The sequence below is a fragment of the Salvelinus alpinus genome, chromosome 6, assembly GCF_045679555.1.
Source record: "Salvelinus alpinus chromosome 6, SLU_Salpinus.1, whole genome shotgun sequence".
NCBI classification, from domain to species: Eukaryota; Metazoa; Chordata; class Actinopteri; order Salmoniformes; family Salmonidae; genus Salvelinus; species Salvelinus alpinus.
Window position 1 is genome coordinate 76,186,545 of NC_092091.1, and position 22,457 is coordinate 76,209,001.

Here is a 22,457-nt window from a genome sequence, read left to right on the forward strand (position 1 = left end):
AGAAGCAGTGTGTAATAGATTGCTAATTGACATGATGACAAATAGGAGAGATTGTTGAGATTTTTTGATTGTAAAAATTTTCATTTGTTTAATTCTTCTATTTGAAAATGTATTTAGACGTCTTGTTTTTGACCCAAATCAATAAACATAGTAAACAGCATCATATTAGTTAATTTATTCATTAACTAGACCTACTGTTGACCAATAGTAACTTGTGTTTGTTATGACAATCACTTATATTGTTAGGCCAAAAGACAACTGTCTGGTACACAAGGCTGAATCTCAAATAGCATCATATTCCCCATGTAGTGCACTTAAAGAGAATATGGTGCCATTTGTCTCACACCTACAGCCTTCTTATTGGTGGATAGAGCCTTGACACATTATAACACCTAGAGCCTTCTTATTGGTGGATAGAGCCTTGACACATTATAACACCTAGAGCCTTCTTATTGGTGGATAGAGACTTGACACATTCTAACACCTACAGCCTTCTTATTGGTGGATAGAGACTTGACACATTATAACACCTAGAGCCTTCTTATTGGTGGATAGAGCCTTGACACATTCTAACACCTACAGCCTTCTTATTGGTGGATAGAGCCTTGACACATTCTAACACCTAGAGCCTTCTTATTGGTGGATAGAGCCTTGACACATTATAACACCTAGAGCCTTCTTATTGGTGGATAGAGCCTTGACACATTGTAACACCTAGAGCCTTCTTATTGGTGGATAGAGCCTTGACACATTATAACACCTACAGCCTTCTTATTGGTGGATAGAGCCTTGACACATTCTAACACCTAGAGCCTTCTTATTGGTGGATAGAGCCTTGACACATAACACCTAGAGCCTTCTTATTGGTGGATAGAGCCTTGACACATTATAACACCTAGAGCCTTCTTATTGGTGGATAGAGCCTTGACACATTATAACACCTAGAGCCTTCTTATTGGTGGATAGAGCCTTGACACATTATAACACCTACAGCCTTCTTATTGGTGGATAGAGCCTTGACACATTGTAACACCTAGAGCCTTCTTATTGGTGGATAGAGCCTTGACACATTCTAACACCTACAGCCTTCTTATTGGTGGATAGAGCCTTGACACATTATAACACCTACAGCCTTCTTATTGGTGGATAGAGCCTTGACACATTATAACACCTAGAGCCTTCTTATTGGTGGATAGAGCCTTGACACATTATAACACCTAGAGCCTTCTTATTGGTGGATAGAGCCTTGACACATTCTAACACCTAGAGCCTTCTTATTGGTGGATAGAGCCTTGACACATTATAACACCTAGAGCCTTCTTATTGGTGGATAGAGCCTTGACACATTCTAACACCTAGAGCCTTCTTATTGGTGGATAGAGCCTTGACACATTCTAACACCTAGAGCCTTCTTATTGGTGGATAGAGCCTTGACACATTATAACACCTACAGCCTTCTTATTGGTGGATAGAGCCTTGACACATTATAACACCTAGAGCCTTCTTATTGGTGGATAGAGCCTTGACACATTATAACACCTAGAGCCTTCTTATTGGTGGATAGAGCCTTGACACATTCTAACACCTACAGCCTTCTTATTGGTGGATAGAGCCTTGACACATTCTAACACCTAGAGCCTTCTTATTGGTGGATAGAGCCTTGACACATTCTAACACCTACAGCCTTCTTATTGGTGGATAGAGCCTTGACACATTATAACACCTACAGCCTTCTTATTGGTGGATAGAGCCTTGACACATTATAACACCTACAGCCTTCTTATTGGTGGATAGAGACTTGAAACATTCTAACACCTACAGCCTTCTTATTGGTGGATAGAGCCTTGAAACATTCTAACACCTACAGCCTTCTTATTGGTGGATAGAGCCTTGAAACATTCTAACACCTACAGCCTTCTTATTGGTGGATAGAGCCTTGACACATTCTAACACCTACAGCCTTCTTATTGGTGGATAGAGCCTTGAAACATTCTAACACCTACAGCCTTCTTATTGGTGGATAGAGCCTTGACACATTCTAACACCTAGAGCCTTCTTATTGGTGGATAGAGCCTTGAAACATTCTAACACCTACAGCCTTCTTATTGGTGGATAGAGCCTTGACACATTCTAACACCTACAGCCTTCTTATTGGTGGATAGAGCCTTGAAACATTCTAACACCTACAGCCTTCTTATTGGTGGATAGAGCCTTGACACATTATAACACCTAGAGCCTTCTTATTGGTGGATAAAGCCTTGACACATTCTAACACCTACAGCCTTCTTATTGGTGGATAGAGCCTTGACACATTCTAACACCTACAGCCTTCTTATTGGTGGATAGAGCCTTGAAACATTCTAACACCTACAGCCTTCTTATTGGTGGATAGAGCCTTGACACATTCTAACACCTACAGCCTTCTTATTGGTGGATAGAGCCTTGACACATTCTAACACCTAGAGCCTTCTTATTGGTGGATAGAGACTTGAAACATCCTGTCACCAGCTTTGGGACACAGACAGAGAACAGAGAAGTACAGGATTTAGACACATCAGACCAACTTCTGCTCAGTCAGTTAGAAAGGTAATCATACAGTAAGTCAATACTGTAAGTAAAAGTAAGTTTGAATCATAGATACTACAATAAGAGGTCAGACAGACTGAATTAGTTGATTCATTGATTGATTGGTGTAATCATTGATATTTGGTACAGTTAGTTAAGATGGCCAACTACGTCAACAAACAGGTGATTGAATTAAATGAAGTTACTGAAGAAAACCGGAACAGAGCAACAAGGAGCGTGAAGAATAAGACCCATCTCTCAGGTAAGAACTAAGAATTATGTTTATCTTAGTCTCTCACACAGTAGCTGAGGCATGCAGGTCTGCACGTACAAACCGAACGCATTCACACACTAATACCACACACTAATACCACACACTAATACCACACACTAATACCACACACTAATACCACACACTAATACCACACACTAGAAAACACAAGTACATGTTTATTGTTCTGTCTTCTGGGTGGTTCAGTTGGTACGGAGCTTCAGGTTCAAAACCTGCTGGGGTCACAAACACTCAAATGTATCAATTGAATGTATTTTTTTTACTTCAGTTATTGGAACTATTTAAATAAGATTAATTGAAAATCTATTTTTTTTAGCAACAACACAGTGGATAACCCGTCACTGTTTTTGCTAAACAGCTAAGGACCTGGAGAAATGTAACCACTCTCAAATTCATAGAGAGAGCTACAGTATGTCTGCAAGGAGTGACCATCCATGATCAAAATGATAGTTTGAACCATTTGAGGCTGTGCAGTGTTTGTTTACAATTCCATAGTTTATAATTCCATGGTAAAACAAGATTATATTTGGGTTCTATTTGGGATATAAAAATCGCAGATTAACCCTTTAAATCATGCTACGGCTATATTGTGTAACTTTAGTCATTTCTTCATACTGTAGCTTCCTGTTTATCAGATGTGCGATGACCACACTCTTGAGCAAACTGCTGCTGGAAGACCAATGACACGTTGGAAATGTTTGGTTCTCAGAATTAGTTAGGGATCTGTGGGATGATGTGTGTTCTGTTTAAATCTGAATCATTAGTGATGATGGTGTTTGTGTTTGTGTTTGTGTGTATGTGTGTGTGTGCGTGTGTGTGTTCCTCTTTCCTCTGCAGATGGAAGACTCTACAGGCTGGCTGCTGTGTGTTTTGGAGTGCTGTGTGTTTTACAAGTCACTCTCAACATCTCCCTGAGACTGGCTTTCTGTGAGTGAGGCTATCCTCTTTTATAATGCACTACATTTGAACAGGGCCGATAGGACAGATATGAATGTCATTGTCACACCATCTTTCTGTTCTCACAAAACAAGGATCACAATTCAGACTTACAGACGTTACATTGCTTATGGGACCCGTAGTTTGACAATATTGTTGACACACAAACAAAAAGAATGACAACACCACAACCATTATGTCCCAAATGGCGTCCTATGCTCTTCGACCAGGGCACATAGGGCACTAAGGAAGGAATAGGGTGTCAAATGGGACACATACAATTCCCTGTCTTTCAGTCCACTCCAACAGAGAGAGAGAGCAGTTCAACGGCTGTTACAACACCACTGGCCTGGCGCAGGATGGAGACCAGCCAGATACCAGTAGTATCATGGATCTGTGTACAGAGAGAGACCAGTGCCGGATGAACAGAAACCAGCTAGAGAGGAAGAGAGACCAGATACAGGAGTGTTACACTACCCTGACTACAGAACGGGACATGTTCAGAGACAGGGTCAGTCTTCTGACCAATGAGAAGGTGGTGCTGGAGGAGAGACTCTCTAGGTGTGGTAAGTTGTCAAGTCAGTCACTAGGGGTGCGTCCCATTCTCTACCCTTCCTTCTCCTGAAGTGTATACTTGTTCAGTCATGAATTTAAATGCATTGGACTGGTGCAAGCATATTCATTTAAATCAATGTGGGAGTGTACACTTCGGGAGAAGGGTTTAGCATTGGAATTTAACCCCTGTGTGCACCCTCGTTATGGACTTACAAATAGTTAATGACAGTGTTAGAATTTGTTGTTTAATACTTGTTACATACAGTATACTGTACAGTATTTCTCTGACAGAGCTAAATCGGAAAACCTGGAAAACCTGACTTGAAGGAAATCTGTCCCAATAATCTCTCCTTTCTCCAGATGTGTGCACTTGTTCACTTCCCTTCATGGATTTAAAAATAAATTACTGGTGTAAGGTTCTTATTTGTCAGACGAAATAACCCACGGACACTAGAGAAGCTTCAACCAAGTTTAATTCTTCCCAAAGGTTCTGTACAGCTGTAATTCAGACAACCCAACATTTGTCCCATCCAGATATTTATATCCCAGTTAAGACACTCCTCCTTCTATCCAATCCTTACATTTTATGGTCCTACAGGAAGAGAGTAAAAAGGGTAACAGGATACCAAACCTTTATTAGTCCCTTATGAGAATCTGTCCTCACCTCCTGACATCAACCCCTCCTTCATCTAATCCACAGATGTCCATCTGTCTCCACTGTATCAACACGTTGCTCTGCTCCCGTCCCCCAACACATTCCAACACATTCCACAGCTATCTGTCTTTCTACAGAGATGCAGTCTTTTTTATTATACTATGTGTGTGATCTATCATGTCTTTAATATCTCGATGTTCAAAATGTCGAATCCAACACTGGTATATGGGAATTCTCTCTAGTGCCCATGTCTACGCCAATGCTTTTAGATTTGTGGGAAGTAGTGAACGAGTGCACACTTCAAGAGAAAGAAGAGATTTTTGGAACGCAACCCAGATCTGAATATTTGAAAAACAATATTGCGGACACTGTCTGTGTTGTCTCTAGGTACTGGAAGAGAGGTGGAAGGGAGTGGCATGGCAGTCCCAACGATGAGGACTGTGTTAAAGTGCCCTAAAGGATGGAGGATGTTGGGATCCAGTTGTTACTTTCTGTCTACTGAGAGGAAAACCTGGAAGGAGAGCAAACTGGATTGTCTGGCGAGAGGAGCAGACCTGGTGATCATAAACAGCAGACAAGAACAGGTGAGAGAGGGGGGGGGGGGGGGATTAGGATCTCTTTTAGTCCTCATTTGGACTAATCTTCCAAGAGTCCTTAAACATGAAATTACAATTTATAATACGATCACATTTTCACATATAACACGCTGTTACCAACAGACATAATACACTAACATATTGATCAGATAAATACTCTAACAGTCTGAAAAGATAGATTGATTCCTCATCTACCATAGTCCAGCACAACTTCCCTATGTATTATATTTAAATGGTTTAAAGTATTGTTTAAATGTATATATTGTAAGGTTTCTGGTTTGCTCAGAGACAGAATAGAAGAGAGAGGAGAGAGAGATTGTGAGAGAGAGAGAGAGAGAGAGAGAGAGATTGTGAGAGAGAGAGAGAGAGAGAGAGAGAGAGAGAGAGAGAGAGAGAGAGAGAGAGAGAGAGAGAGAGAGAGAGAGAGAGAGAGAGAGAGAGAGAGAGAGAGAGAGAGAGAGAGAGAGAGAGAGAGAGAGAGAGAGAGAGAGAGAGAGAGAGAGAGAGAGAGAGAGAGAGAGAGAGAGAGAGAGAGAGAGATTGTGAGAGAAAGAGAGAGAGAGAGAGAGAGAGAGAGAGAGAGAGAGAGAGAGAGAGAGAGAGAGAGAGAGAGAGAGAGAGAGAGAGAGAGAGAGAGAGAGAGAGAGAGTGTCATGATGTTTAGAATAACTTTATTCAATCCTAACAGAAGTTGTTGTACCAGCTGGATGGTGATGCAGATCTCCTGGTCTGGATTGGTCTGACTGATTCCGTTAATGAGGGGACCTGGAAATGGGTGGACGGCACACCACTGACCACATCGTAGGAAAAATTACTACTTTTATAATACGGCTCTAACATATGGATAGCATTTTGGATGATGTTTCTACCACAGTATCTGACAGTGTCTGACAATTTCACTTATGTGTCCTGTTCTCAGTGGTGATTTTAGCATGTAAATCTTGGTGGGGCAAACGCAACAATTATTTTGGGATGAATGCCAGCAAAGCTGGCATGGGACATTATTACAGTATTCTCTCTGTACACCAAGTCAGAACCGGGGGCATATAATCAAATAAGCATTTAAGCAGACAATGAAAGCTCTTACAATATTCAATGACATTTCTCTAAAACAAGCTATAGGCTAAATGTGCATCACCAAGTCAGAACAGTAGGCTAAATTATGAGGGGGAAAGGGACCAAAGTATTAGGATGAGACACATGGACTACTAACAGCTTACTACACAACACCCACGTAGTATTACTTTCTTAGCTACAGTCTACATATCTCCCTGGCATATTACATCATTTATGCAGCACCATATAAGACCTTTTTCACACCCTCTCCACCGAATAGCAGGCAGCGGTAGCAAAATAGTGATTGCTTTGCAACGCTTGCAGTTAGCCACTGATTCCTTACAAACCACTCCTTGTTGAATTTGTTTATGTGTAATGTTTATGTCCAATGGCCGATGATCACCGATACATTTTATCTATAATTTCTCTTCATATGACAAGGATTTAAAAGGAATTGCCCGTAGATTGTTGACGTGATTCATGATAATGACTGCTCGTCTAGCTTGCTAGCTAAGATTTTTAAAGTATGATGTCCAATCAAAGCTACGGTAGATATAACGTGATTTGTCATTTATCTGTGGCTAATGACCTTGAGCTTTCTTGGATGGGCACTTTAATGTAAATCTACGGCAGCACCCAAGGGGGCTTGAACTGCCTAGCTTTCTCTGTAGATTCTGCTGTGACGTAGGGTCCCCATGAGTGACAGAACACTGAGCCAATCACGGCACAATTAAAGAACTCTACCAACCCCTATGCCCGGTATATTCCGCTGGCTGCCCCTCCACCACAGAAAGCCCTGAGCTATGCTGAAACACCTGTATACCTGGTACATGGAAATTCCCTCTAATGCGCATCCCTACACCAACCCAATTCTTTTAGATTTGTGGGAAGTTGTGGACGAGCGCACACTTCAGGAGAAAGGAGAGATTATTGGAACGCAACCCAGATCTGAATATTTGAAAAAACAATATAGCGGTCACTGTATCTGTGTTCGAATACCCATACTAACATACTGTATACTACATACTTAATGAGTATGTACTATATACTAGTAGTTCATTTTAGTATACTGTAAACGAACAGTATCGTTTCAGTTGAGCGTACTAGATAGAGCGTCGTCTGTCTATCGGAAGTTGAGGCTGTTGCTATGCAACCTCTTGCTAGCTTATTAGCATAACTAATGACTAGCTAAACTTTTTGCGATTTCTGGTGTGTTCGTAAATTACATTTGGTGTGGCAGCGTGCGCTCTGGGCATTTGTAAATCCAGAGCGTTTCGCTCTCGGAGCGTTCAGAGCGCACGCTGGACGCTCTGGCCAAGGACTAGGGTTGATCCGAGCGTTCAACGGCAGTCAAGCACCCAAGCTAACTGGCTAACGTTGGCTAGCTATGAAAAACACCTCACTTTGACCGTTTTACTCGCCCTAGCAGAACTGGTTAAGCTGTTTTCATGTTATCCAGAGTGTTGGTGACTAACTGTGCCGATCGCAACAATTTAATTACGCTTTTTGCCAACGTTTACTGACACCGGTCATCATATTCAAAGGGTGTTGAGCGTTCGTAAATTCATCCGTTATGCTGCGCGAGAGTGCTCTAAAATCGGAGTAGATAGCTAGAATTAACCATGTCCATTGAAACGCACAACGATTATACCACTTAGTTAAGAATGATGTGAATAATCAAGTCAATAAACGTTGGGTAGTTAGATAGCAGATAGTTAATATACTGACTGGCACGTTCGATGTACTAGTAGCAAACTAACGTTATGTAGATAGCTAACATACCGGTACATACTGCTTTTTTGCTATGCGATTTGTAAGGATAGCGTAGCACAACAATTGTCAGCCAACATAATGTGTAACGTAACTTATTTGAAAAGTCATTACTTTATTACATTGCTCAACATTTTCTTAACATTTTTCATAATTAGTTAAAGTAATGAATTAGTATCTGCTCTCGTCGGACTTTGGCTAAATATTTTCTGCCATTTTTTTCTTATCTGAAAACGTTGTGAAGCCACGACCATTTTCTAAAGAATTGCATTATGGGCCCTAAAAGTAGAGAAACCGAATGTATACTACGTATTTTGGCGAATTTAGTACGACTTCCGGGAACTTTTGGCATACTAACTCTATCCATACTATGCCCAATAAGCATGCTATAAACTCAATTCACGTCACAAATAGTGCGGTTAGTATGAGTAGTCGAACACAGCTTGTGTGTGTTGTTTCTAGGTACTGGAAGAGTGGTCAGCCGGACCATGGTGGTACCAACAACGAGGAGGATTGTGTCGAGGTCTACCATCGGGACAGCGTTTTGGCTAACTGGAACGATGCACCATGCAACCACATGCTGCACTGGATCTGTGAGAAATGACAGAAATAGCTACATATAGGTCAAATCCACATCTTGTTTAAATGTGTTTATTTTATTGTTGCACATTAACATTTTCCCTAAGATTGTGTAATTAACTGAGCACATGCATTTGCATGGTACATGGTATTATCTTTCTGTCTTTCAGCTGTAATTCATTTTTTGGCAATATATTATTGGCATTCTTTTGGATCAGTCACAATACTGTATTGGTTTCAGCTTTGTCCTCTTCCCTCTAAACAGTTTATTCATTAAGTATTACTTCTATGAAATGGTATTGTACCATCTAATCCGCTGTGAGATATATTTTCATCTGTTTCAATCTGGTGTATGTTTTTTACTAGACCTACATTGAAAAATGTACTTAAAGAAATATACTTTGATTAAAAATATGTATTTTTTAACATGTGAACTCAGGGAATTACCATTTAGGCTTTCAAACTTGTTCATCTGGTACTAAGCATATAGAAGGTAGGTCTAGTCACAGACACAATTACAGTACTGTACCCCCACATGGTCTGACCCATGTCATCACTCTTAGCCTACCTTTACCAAGAGGTATATAGAGTCACGTCCACATTTTGCAAAAATACTTTGAAAAAAATAAAACATCTAAATAAATAAAAATTGCAAGAAGATAAAAGGGTCAAAATGATTGTCACCGCTGTACTCCAGCACCCTCCCACTGCGAGGATAACAACACTGAGACTAGTCTGGTTAAAAATACTCCAGCACCCTCTCTCTGCAAGGGTAACAACACTGAGACTAGTCTGTTTAAAAATACTCCAGCACCCTCCCACTGCGAGGATAACAACACTGAGACTAGTCTGTTTAAAAATACTCCAGCACCCTCCCACTGCGAGGATAACAACACTGAGACTAGTCTGGTTAAAAATACTCCAGCACCCTCCCTCTGCGAGGATAACAACACTGAGACTAGTCTGGTTAAAAATACTCCAGCACCCTCTCTCTGCAAGGGTAACAACACTGAGACTAGTCTGGTTAAAAATACTCCAGCACCCTCCCACTGCAAGGATAACAACACTGAGACTAGTCTGTTTAAAAATACTCCAGCACCCTCCCTCTGCAAGGATAACAACACTGAGACTAGTCTGGTTAAAAATACTCCAGCACCCTCTCTCTGCAAGGGTAACAACACTGAGACTAGTCTGTTTAAAAATACTCCAGCACCCTCCCACTGCGAGGGTAACAACACTGAGACTAGTCTGGTTAAAAATACTCCAGCACCCTCTCTCTGCAAGGGTAACAACACTGAGACTAGTCTGTTTAAAAATACTCCAGCACCCTCCCACTGCGAGGGTAACAACACTGAGACTAGTCTGTTTAAAAATAATCCAGCACCCTCCCTCTGCAAGGGTAACAACACTGAGACTAGTCTGGTTAAAAATACTCCTGCACCCTCCCTCTGCAAGGGTAACAACACTGAGACTAGTCTGTTTAAAAATAATCCAGCACCCTCCCTCTGCAAGGGTAACAACACTGAGACTAGTCTGGTTAAAAATACTCCTGCACCCTCCCTCTGCAAGGGTAACAACACTGAGACTAGTCTGTTTAAAAATACTCCAGCACCCTCCCTCTGCGAGGATAACAACACTGAGACTAGTCTGTTTAAAAATACTCCAGCACCCTCCCTCTGCAAGGATAACAACACTGAGACTAGTCTGGTTAAAAATACTCCAGCACCCTCTCTCTGCAAGGGTAACAACACTGAGACTAGTCTGTTTAAAAATACTCCAGCACCCTCCCACTGCGAGGGTAACAACACTGAGACTAGTCTGGTTAAAAATACTCCAGCACCCTCTCTCTGCAAGGGTAACAACACTGAGACTAGTCTGTTTAAAAATACTCCAGCACCCTCCCACTGCGAGGGTAACAACACTGAGACTAGTCTGTTTAAAAATAATCCAGCACCCTCCCTCTGCAAGGGTAACAACACTGAGACTAGTCTGGTTAAAAATACTCCTGCACCCTCCCTCTGCAAGGGTAACAACACTGAGACTAGTCTGTTTAAAAATAATCCAGCACCCTCCCTCTGCAAGGGTAACAACACTGAGACTAGTCTGGTTAAAAATACTCCTGCACCCTCCCTCTGCAAGGGTAACAACACTGAGACTAGTCTGTTTAAAAATACTCCAGCACCCTCCCTCTGCGAGGATAACAACACTGAGACTAGTCTGTTTAAAAATACTCCAGCACCCTCCCTCTGCAAGGATAACAACACTGAGACTAGTCTGGTTAAAAATACTCCAGCACCCTCCCTCTGCAAGGGTAACAACACTGAGACTAGTCTGTTTGCAATGTATAAGTACCCATTAGTTACAAGTAAGTTCCCCTCAAGATACACTTAATTTTACCTATCTAAATCCTGTGTTACACCTAGTAATTACATTGTACTTATGCAGATACTACATGTACTCTGTGGTGTACATTTTTATTTTAATCTGGGATGACACCCATATGCCAGAGCGACTTGCATTCATCTTAATGATCTAACCCTTTTTTTCAATATTCGCCTAAAACGACATACCCAAATCTAACTGCCTGTAGCTCAGGACCTGAAGCAAGGATATGCATATTATTGATATCATTTGAAAGGAAACACTTTGAAGTTTGTGGAAGTTTGAAATGAATGTAGGAGAATATAACATTAGATCTGGTAAAAGATAATACAACACAGAGATGTAGGATTCTAGATGTAATGTAGATGTTGTCCACCAGATGTCAGCAGTGTGTGTGTGCAAAGTTTCAGACTGATCCAGTGAAGAACTATATCACTACAAAATATTTAGTATCAAGTCTGCCAGGAGTTTTCCCAAATGTGCCGAATCGGTTTAGAAGTACATAACTATAGAGAACATACAAAAATGCTATGGATATACAAAATGTAAGTTTGTACACTCCCAGGAATTTCATACATGATGGATTCTTAGCTTCCCTACAGAAAAGACACTAACCTTCACACGTCTAGATGGCCGGGCAGGGTGGGTGTGGATCCAGAGGTCAAACTGTAGAACCCAGTTCCTACATTTGAAAATAATATTTTATATATCTTTTTCCAAAAAAACTACACTACATGTTATCTCTGGAATCCTCAGGATGACAAATCAGAGCAAGATTAATGAATGTAAGTGCATGATTTACCTTCAGAGGTAAATGTACCAAACCAGTTGCTATGATTAGTGTTTTGTTGTTGTGTACAACCCTCAAACAATATTTGTCATCTGTAATAGCTACTGTAAATTGGACACTGCTGTTAGATTAACAAGAAATGAAGCTTTCTGCCCATATAAGACATGTCTATGTCCCGGAAAGTTGGCTGTTTTTTACAACACCCTTCTAGTCACATGTTGCATGTTGAGCAGCAACTGTCCCGTATAAGGGACACCAATCCCGAGAGCAGGGCTGCCCAACCCTCTTCCTGGAGATCTACTGTCCTGTAGGTGTTCAGTCCAACCCTAATTTAGCATTTCGGATTTAGCTAGTTAAGGTCTTGTTGAGCAGCTAATTATCAGAATCATGTGTGTTAAATTAGGATTGGACTGAAAACCCACAGGACGGTAGATCTCCAGGAAGAGGGTTTGGCAGCCCTGACCTAGAGGTTAAGATAGCTAGGTGAGACAACCACATATCACAGTCTATTATACAGGATATAAATATTGCATTCCAGCTAAACAACGGATATACAGTGAGTGTACAAAACATCAAGAACACCTCCCTAATATCGAGTTGCGCAACCACAACTTTTTTTATTTTGCAGTTATCTTAGTAGCAGCAAGTGAAAAGAGCAAATGGGAATCAAGCATTTCAAATACAGGTACAGCCTGTTCCTTTTGGGTCAAACTGAATTACGTAGCATGTATTTGTTTGTTTGCCAACAAGGTTTTTGAAATGCAGGGAGAAACTGCCTCCAAGTAGCATACAGGTCATGTTTTCTCTAAATAAGGAACAGGTCCATCCTTTACACACACAGTGACACACACACACACACACACACAGTGACACACACAGTGACACACACACAGTGACACACACACACACACACACACACACAGTGACACACACACACAGTGACACACACACACACACACAGTGACACACACACCCAGTGACACACACACACAGTGACACACACAGTGACACACACACCCAGTGACACACACACACAGTGGCACACACACTGACACACAGTGACACACACACAGTGACACACACACACACACACACACACAGTGACACACACACACACACACAGTGACACACACAGTAACACACACACACAGTGACACACACACACACACAGTGACACACACACTGATACACACACCCAGTGACACACACACACACACACACACACACACACACACACACACCCAGTGACACACACACACACCCAATGACACACACACCCATTGACACACACAACCAATGACACACACACACCCAGTGACACACACACACGGTGACACACACACACACAGTGACACACACACACACAGAGAGTGACATACACAAACAAAGTGATACGCACACAGTGACATGCACACACACAGTGACACAGACACACACACACACGGTGACACACACTCATTTTACCTCCATTTCATTCTCTCTAATACACTTCCTCTCTCACTCTTACCCTTTCCATCAGTCCATCTATTCTGTCATTCTCTAAACCTTACCCTTTCTATCAGTCCATCTATTATGTCATTCTCTAACCCTCCATGTTTTACTTTTGAGGGACAGCCTGTGGGTGCATGTTTTATAAACGTATAATTTTAAATGAATAATGTATCCACCCGATCTAAAAATAACAAAACAAATAAAAGTGAGGGGGGGAACAAAGAATTTGAAGATTTTTGTTGAATGACTAAATATATGACCATAAGTACATGGTTTGGAGGGCTCTATGATAGTAATATAGTATATTTAAATAGGAGGGACATGGAATCACCTCAACAGAAGAGAAGACCACTCTTGCAGCTTCATCATTACTAATGTATATTTTCACGAGTTAAACGTAAGTTAAATACAGAAACACAGTATAAAGGTATTATATGTGTGCAGTAACTGAGTATTACAATATTAACGTTGTTGTTACATAGGATGTGCATTGAGTTATTACATTAGTGAAATAAGGAACGGTCACTATTCCATGTGTACAGTACTTACAATAACTTATTGCTATGCATTTAAAATACAGGTATCAAAGTATTATGTAACATGCAATTAAAATGTTGCTCCAAAAGTAATTATGATTTCATTACACAGGCATAAGAACAGCTTAATGTTAAGTGTTACTGAGAATGCTAACAGTAACTAAATATCCCAAAACAGCTTTCTGGAATCAACTACATCCATAGTAGATGGAAAATCATGTTAGTTTGTATTCTGAGTAAACTATCCCTTTAAAGAGGGTATAGTGTTTGAAACAAGAACACTGAACGCTGTTTGCAATGTTTGCAATGGCTTTGAATTACTCTGCAGTCTTTCCAGGTATCATAACATTTATTGCAGCTTTCAACTTTTTCAGTGGCCTGTTGACAGAGTCATACAGTAGTTGAGCATTCAACTTATTAATACTTATCTGTACAAAATATCATTGGTACATTTTTTTTAACTTCATTATGTACACCTTGGGCAATGGACATTCAGGAGAATGGACATACACAGAATGTTCACGTAGAAATGTATTGTGTAGCTCCAATATGACTGTCAGATAGATTGGAATAGTATAGGAGATTGTGTGTGCTCTATTCATTCTATTTCTATATTCAACATGTAGATACGGTTCTGACATTAGTGGAAGGCAGCCAATAGTTTCAGAAAGGTAGTCACGTCCTGAGATCTGTGTGTAACATGAGGGACTTACACATAAATATACGTATAATTCCTGTAGCCAAACTACACCACCTGTTCAGTACGTGAGGTGAGGTTCTCAGGGCTATTCTAAACATATCAGGTTCTTTACATCAAGGACTTGTCACGCCCTGACCTTAGAGATCCTTTTTATGTCTCTATTTTGGTTTGGTCAGGGCGTGAGTTGGGGTGGGCATTCTGTGTTTTCGTTCTATGTTTTCTATTTCTGTGTGTTTGGCCGGGTGTGGTTCTCAATCAGAGGCAGCTGTCTATCGTTGTCTCTGATTGAGAACCATACTTAGGTATCCTTTTCCCACCTGTGTTTTGTGGGTAGTTGTTTTCTGTATTATTAGTTTCCTTACAGAACTGTTCATTTTCCTCTTTGTTATTTTTTGTTCCAGTGTTCTGATTTGATTAAAATATCATGAACACGTCTCACGCTGCGCTTTGGTCCAGTCATTCACAGGAAGGGGAGCGTTACAAAACTACCCACCACCAAAGGACCAAGCAGCGTGGTGAAAGGGACTCCTGGACAGGTGAGCAGTGCTATCTGGAGTATGAGACAACCTGGGAGGAGATAGAGAGGTGTTCGGTCGACCCAGGGAGAGTGCCGGAGCCCGCCTGGGATTCTCTAGAACAGTACGAGGAGGGATACCGGAGAATGGAGTTGGTGACAACGGCTGGCAAGGAAGCCCGAGAGGCAGCCCCCCAAGAAAATGGGGGGGGGGGGGCACACGGGGTGTGTGGCAGAGTCAGGTAATAGACCTGAGCCAACTCCCCGTGCTTACCGTGGCGAGCATCAGACTGGTCAGGCCCCATCGAACTGGTCAGGCTATGGGGTGATGCTCACGGTGTCGAGGTGGAGCATTCACAGGCCGGTATGCTCGGTGCCAGCGTCCCGCATTTGCCGGGTGGAAGCTGGCATCCAGCCAGAACGGGTGGGGCCAGCTCTGCGCTCGAGACCGCCAGTGCACCTCCACGGCCTAGTGTATCCGGTGCCTCGGCCAAGGAAGAGGCCTCCTGGATGTCTCCCCAGCCCGGTGAGTCCTGTGCCTGCCTCCCCCATGGACACACCCTCCCCGCGCTATTCTCCCCCATGGACACACCCCCTCCCACGCTACTCTCCCCATGGACACACCCCCTCCCGTGCTACTCTCCCATGGACACATCCCCTCCCACACTACTCTCCCCATGGACACACCCCCTCCCGCACTACTCTCCCCATGGACACACCCCCTCCCGCACTACTCTCCCCATGGACACACCCCCTCCCACGCTACTCCCCCATGGACACACCCCCTCCCACGCTACTCCCCCATGGACACACCCCCTCCCGCGCTACTCTCCCATGGACACACCCCCTCCCTGTGCTATTCCCCCATGGACACACCCCCTCCCGCGCAACTCTCCAATGGACACACCGCCTCCCGCGCAACTCTCCCCATGGACACCTCCCTCCCGCGCTACTCTCCCCATGGACACACCCCCTCCCACACAACTCTCCCCATGGACACACCCTCTCCCGCGCTACTCTCCCCATGGACACCTCCCTCCCGCGCTACTCTCCCATGGACACACCCCCTCCCACACTACTCTACCCATGGACACACCCCCTCCCACACTACTCTACCCATGGACACACCCCCTCCCACACTACTCTCCCATGGACACACCCCCTCCCACACTACTCTCCCCATGGACACACCCCCTCCCACACTACTCTCCCCATGGACACACCCCCTCCCACACTACTCTCCCCATGGACACACCCCCTCCCACACTACTCTCCCATGGACACACCCCCTCCCACACTACTCTCCCCATGGACACACCCCCTCCCACACTACTCTCCCCATGGACACACCCCCTCCCACACTACTCTCCCCATGGACACACCCCCTCCCACACTACTCTACCCATGGACACACCCCCTCCCACACTACTCTCCCATGGACACACCCCCTCCCACACTACTCTCCCCATGGACACACCCCCTCCCACGCTACTCCCCCATGGACACACCCCCTCCCACGCTACTCCCCCATGGACACACCCCCTCCCGCGCTGCACCCACTCGTAGCACGCGCTCCAGCAGGTATATCTCACTGGTCACCCCCAAAGCCAGTTCCTCCTTTGGTCGTCTTTCCTTCCAGTTCTCTGCTGCCAATGACTGGAACGAACTGCAAAAATCTCTGAAGCTGGAGGGTCATATCTCCCTCACTAGCTTTAAGCACCAGCTGTCAGAGCAGCTCACAGATCACTGCACCTGTACATAGCCCATCTGTAAACAGCCCATCTATCTACCTACCTCATCCCCATACTGTATTTATTTATTTATCTTGCTCCTTTGCACCCCAGTATCTCTACATGAACATTAATCTTCTGCACATCTACCTTTCCAGTGTTTAATTGCTATATTGTAATTACTTTGCCACCATGGCCTATTTATTGCCTTAACTCTCTTATCTTACCTCATTTGCACTCACTGTATATAGACTTTTTGTTTTCTTTTGTTCTACTGTATTATTGACTGTATGTTTTGTTTATTCCATGTGTAACTCTGTGGTGTTGTATGTTTCGAATTGCTATGCTTTATCTTGGCCAGGTCGCAGTTGCAAATGAGAACTTGTCAACTAGCCTACCTGGTTAAATAAAGGTGAAATACCTTTCCCATTGATCTACACTGATCAATACAGGATCATACCTTTCACCTGGATTCACCTGGTCAGTCTGTTATGGAAAGAGCAGATTTTCCTAGTGTTTTGTGCAATCAGTGTATAATTCCTATAGCCATACAACTTTTTAATACATGAGGTAAGGTCCTCAGGACTAATCTAAACATAACAGGTTCTTTACATCAAGGACTGGAGCGTGGGAATCGGACATATCAGGATGCAACAAAAATGTATTTTAATTTTCAGTATTACATGACAGACATCTCCATAGGCCTACATGGAACTCCGTACAACTGTCCTACAAGACAGCCTTCAAAAGATGGCAATATCAAATTTGTCAAAGACAAATATCACTAGGTTTCATTCACATACTCAGACAATAACAATGTGTTGTAACACTCAGATAGCGTGCCCAGGGAGGAGAGCAGGTCAAGATGGAATATGGGCGCCAACGGCAAAAAACACTACATTCACAATCATTTCTATTTCTCATACTATCTTCATTAAACCACCATCACCGCTCCCGTCCTCCCAAGGCACGCCGACCAGCACATCGTAAGGCCATCCCCTGAATGACACAAGCAGGAAGGCTTTTATACACAAGGCCACGCCCTTAATGAACAATCACATACACCTGGCACAGGCAGACCAACACCGATGTGTTCAAAATAGGTTGACGGTTCTCCCCGTTACAAGTATTCAAATAATATTCACAAGTAGTACTTTTTGGGGATCTGTATTCAAATAGTTGCAGTCACTTCCAAAATAACCATTTCTTCCCACAGAAAAATAGATACTTTCCACAAAGCATAGTTCAAACTAGCTTTATCCCAGGGCTGGTTGACTGTAGAGTATTTTTCTCTGTAATACATTTTTTGTTATGTGTCGGACCCCAGTAAGACTAGCTGTTGCCATTGGCGTCGGCTACAATGAGGATTTTAACATGTAAATCTTGGTGGGGCAAACTTTTTTTTGATGCATGCCATCAAAGCCACAACACAACACAAATACATTAATTGCGCAATAACAGTGGCAAATGGTGCCCACAAACTGTTTGGGCCTACATAAAGCTGTCCCAACACCTTACCACCGCTGCAACTGGATATCTGCGGAGCCTTGTCTGGCAGCGAAAGAGTTAATTCAGCATCATTGACTGCTTTTTTTAATAAAAGCCTGCTGATATGGCAGACTTGTTCAAACAAATGTGGTTTTCACTGACAATTGAGATGTTTTCTAGAAAACCCTTTACTCAGTACTTTGTTGAAGCACCTTTCGCAGCGATTACAGCCTCAAGTATTCTTGCGTATGACGCTACAAGCTTGGCACACCTGTATTTGGGGAGTTTCTCCTATTCTTCTCTGTAGATCCTCTCAAGCTCTGTCAGGTTGGATGGGGAGCGTCGCTGCACAGCTATTTTCAGGTCTCTCCAGAGATGTTCGATCGGGTTCAAGTCCGGGCTCTGGCTGGACCACTCAAGGACATTGCGAGACTTGTCCCAAAGCCACTCCTGCGTTGTCTTGGCTGTGTACTTAGGGTCGTTGTCCTGTTGAAAGGTGAACCTTCGCCCCAGTCGGAGATCCGGAGGAGGTTTTCATCAAGGATCTCCCTGTAATTTGCTCCATTCATCTTTCCCCTCGATCCTGACTATTCTCCCAGTCTGCCGCTGAAAAACACCCACACAACATGATGCTGCCACCACCATGCTACACCGTGGGGATGGTACCAGGTTTCCTGCAGACGTGAGGCTTGGCATCAGGCCAAAGAGTTCAATCTTGGTTTAATCAGACCAGGCAAATTTCTTTCTCATGGTCTGAGAGTCTTTAGGTGCCTTCTGGCAAACTCCAAGCAGGCTGTCAAGTGCCTTTTACTGAGGAGTGGCTTCCGTCTGACCACTCTACCATAAAGGCCTGATTGGTGGAGTGCTGCAGAGACTGTTGTTCCTCTGGAAGGTTCTCCCATCTCCACAGAGGAACTGTCAGAGTGACCATCGGGTTCTTAGTCAACTCCCTGACCAAGACCCTTCTCCCACGATTGCTCAGTTTGGCCTGCAGCCAGCTCTAGGTAGAGTCTTGGTGGTTCCAAACTCCTTCCATTTAAGAATGATGGAGGCCACCGTGTCCTTGAGGATCTTCAATGCTGCAGAAATGTTTTGGTACCCTTCCCCAGATCTGTGCATCGACACAATCATGTCTCAGAGCTCTATGGAGAGTTCCTTCAACCTCATGGCTGGGTTTTTGCTCTGACATGCACTGTCAACTGTGGGACCTTATATAGACAGGTGTGTGCCTTTCCAAATCATGTCCAATCAATTGAATTTACCACAGGTGGACTCCAATCAAGTTTTAGAAACATCTCAAGGATGATCAATGGAAACAGGATGCACCGGAGCTCAATATCGAGTCTCACAGCAAAGGGTCTGAACACTTATGTACATAAGATTTTTTTTATGTATATAAATTAGCAAAATGTTCTAAACCTGTTCTGTTTCATTATGGAGTATTGTGTGTAAATACTTTTTTTTACATTTTAGAATAAAGTTGTAAGGTAACAAACTGTGGCAAAAGTCAAGGGGTCTGAATACTTTCCAAATGCACTGTAAATACATGACAGACATGGAATCACCTCAGTGTAAGATGAGACAACTTTTGCAGCTTCAAGTTGACTAACATATTTTCATGAGTGAGACAATTAACAGTAACACGGCATAAAGTTATTATACATGTGTAGTAACTGAGTGTTACAATAGGAAAATGGTTATAGGATTTTGGAAATGACTTTAGAATTGCATAAGTGGAATAAGGAACAGTCACTATTCCTTGTGTACAGTACTTACAAAAACTCAGCTCATTGCTATGCATTTAAAATGCAAGTATCAAAGTATTATGTAACATGCTAATAAAATGCTGCACAAAAACAATGTTTATTACACAGGCACAATAACCATTTAATGTTAAGTGTAACTGAGAATGCTAACAGTAACTAAATATCCCAAAACTGCTTTCTGGAATTAACTACATCCATGGTAGATGGAAAATCATGTTAGTTTGTATTCTGAGTAAGCTAGATGGTATAGTGCATGTTTGAAACACTTACCCTCAGATGGACAGAGGTTCAAAGTCGTTTTTGCTAAGCATCCAACTTGCTGTTTGCAAATGGCTTTGAATTACACTGTCTTTCCAGGTATCATGAAATGAATTGCAGCTTTCAACTTTTTCAGGGTCATACAGTAGTTGAGCATTCAACTTATTAATACTTATCTGTACAAAATATCATTTGATTTAATTATGTACACCTGAGGCAATGGGCATTCAGGAGAATGGAAATATACCGAATGTTCACGTAGAAATGTATTGTATAGCTCCAATGTGACTGTCAGATTGGAATAGTATAGGAGGTTGTGTGTGCTCTATTCATTCTATTTCTATCTTCAACATGCAGTTCCAGATACAGGCCTGCCGTTAGTTGAAACCAGCCAATCCAATATTTTCAGAAAAGTAGTCACTTCCTGAGATCTGTGTGTAACGTGAAGGACTTACACACATATCATTTCAGTAGCAGTACCTCACCAACTTTACAATACGTGAGGTGACATCCTCAGGACTAATCTAAACATAACAGATTTACACCAAGGACTGGAACATTGGAATCCTACAACAGTATTAGGATGCAACAATTTATTTTCATTTTCAGCATCACAAGACAGACATCTCCATAGGACTACATCCTTCCTGTACATCCGTTCCAGAAGCTCTGTACAACTGTCCTACAAGACAGACTTCAACAGATGGCAATATCAGATTTCGCACAGACAAATATCACTAGGTTTCATTCACATACTCAGACAATAACAATGTGTTGTAACACACACAGAGAGCGTGCCCAGGGAGGAGAGCTAGGTGGAAAATGGACGCCAACGGCTAAAAACACTACATTCACAATCATTCGTATTTCTCATACTAACTTCATTAAAACCACCATCACCGCTCCCGTCCTCCCAAGGCACGCCGACCAGCACATCGTAAGGCCACCCCCTGAATGACACAAACAGGAAGGCTTTTATACACAAGGCACGCCGACCAGCACATCGTAAGGGGATCCCCTGAATGACACAAACAGGAAGGCTTTTATACACAAGGCCACGCCCTTAATGAACAATCACATACACCTGGCACAGGCAGACCAACACCGATGTGTTCAAAATAGGTTGATGTTTCTCCTCCATTACACATATTCAAATAGTTTTCATAAGTAGTACTTTTTACAGATCTGTATTCAAACAGTTATAGTTACCTCCAAAGTAACTATTCATTCCCACAGAAATAGTTACTTTCCACAAAGCGTAGTTCAAACTATCGTTATCCCAGGGCAGGTTAACTGTAATGTACGTTTTGTTATGCGTCGAGCCCCAGTAAGACTAGGTGTAGCCATTGGCGTCGGTTAATGGGGATCCTGATGAAATAAAAATCAATATGACCTTTTGTCTATATTCCCGGTTCTATGAAAAGGACAAAAACAATGTGTTCCAATAAACATGGATCTGATCTGTTATTGGTCCTTATTTATTAATTCATGCAACAGTGGATCACCTCACTAAGGGAACATAGACATGGTCCCACAACCACAAACAGACAGAGGTTTACTAAACAGCCACCCACGGCCTTCCACTCTGTCTACCAAAACACAACCTCTCTTCTTGCGTGTTTCAAGGGTATGCACTTCAAGAATCAATAGGTACATATGAAAATGGAAGTAGAAACTGCAGATTTCCCCTTCATCAGCTTTTCATGACATCACTCTGTATTCAGGAGCAGGTTTTGGTTCTATTCAACCAGTAAGTGACGAATACTGCAGAGAGAAAACCATGTTCTCCGTTCATTCA

At 42.7% G+C, this 22,457-nt stretch overlaps 2 protein-coding genes and 2 long non-coding RNA genes across 4 annotated transcripts in view; 3 read left to right on the plus strand and 1 right to left on the minus strand.

Moving 5' to 3' along the window:
• LOC139577931 (putative leucine-rich repeat-containing protein DDB_G0290503) overlaps positions 1 to 9,050 on the plus strand; it is a 33,770-nt gene extending 24,720 nt beyond the window's left edge. Inside the window, 6 exon segments of the mRNA XM_071405050.1 lie at positions 2,706 to 2,827; positions 3,695 to 3,784; positions 4,090 to 4,359; positions 5,391 to 5,587; positions 6,288 to 6,400; positions 8,888 to 9,050. Of these exon segments, the coding sequence (XP_071261151.1) occupies positions 2,706 to 2,827; positions 3,695 to 3,784; positions 4,090 to 4,359; positions 5,391 to 5,587; positions 6,288 to 6,400; positions 8,888 to 9,029 (934 nt within the window). The 3' untranslated portion in view covers positions 9,030 to 9,050.
• LOC139579381 (uncharacterized) overlaps positions 1 to 9,647 on the plus strand; it is a 44,136-nt gene extending 34,489 nt beyond the window's left edge. Inside the window, exon 3 of the long non-coding RNA XR_011675741.1 lies at positions 9,049 to 9,647. This is a non-coding gene — a long non-coding RNA (uncharacterized lncRNA). The remainder of the gene's footprint in view (positions 1 to 9,048) is intronic.
• A 6,280-nt stretch (positions 9,648 to 15,927) lies between these two features.
• On the plus strand, positions 15,928 to 16,983 carry LOC139579759 (uncharacterized). The gene has a single exon (XM_071408580.1). The coding sequence runs from the start codon at positions 15,928 to 15,930 to the stop codon at positions 16,981 to 16,983; it is 1,056 nt and encodes a 351-aa protein (XP_071264681.1).
• Positions 16,984 to 21,237: 4,254 nt separating this feature from the next.
• On the minus strand, positions 21,238 to 21,611 carry LOC139579382 (uncharacterized). The gene is made up of 2 exons (XR_011675742.1): positions 21,540 to 21,611; positions 21,238 to 21,341 (listed from the first exon to the last, which is right to left on the minus strand). It is a non-coding gene; the product is annotated as an uncharacterized lncRNA (long non-coding RNA).
• Positions 21,612 to 22,457: the final 846 nt, after the last annotated feature.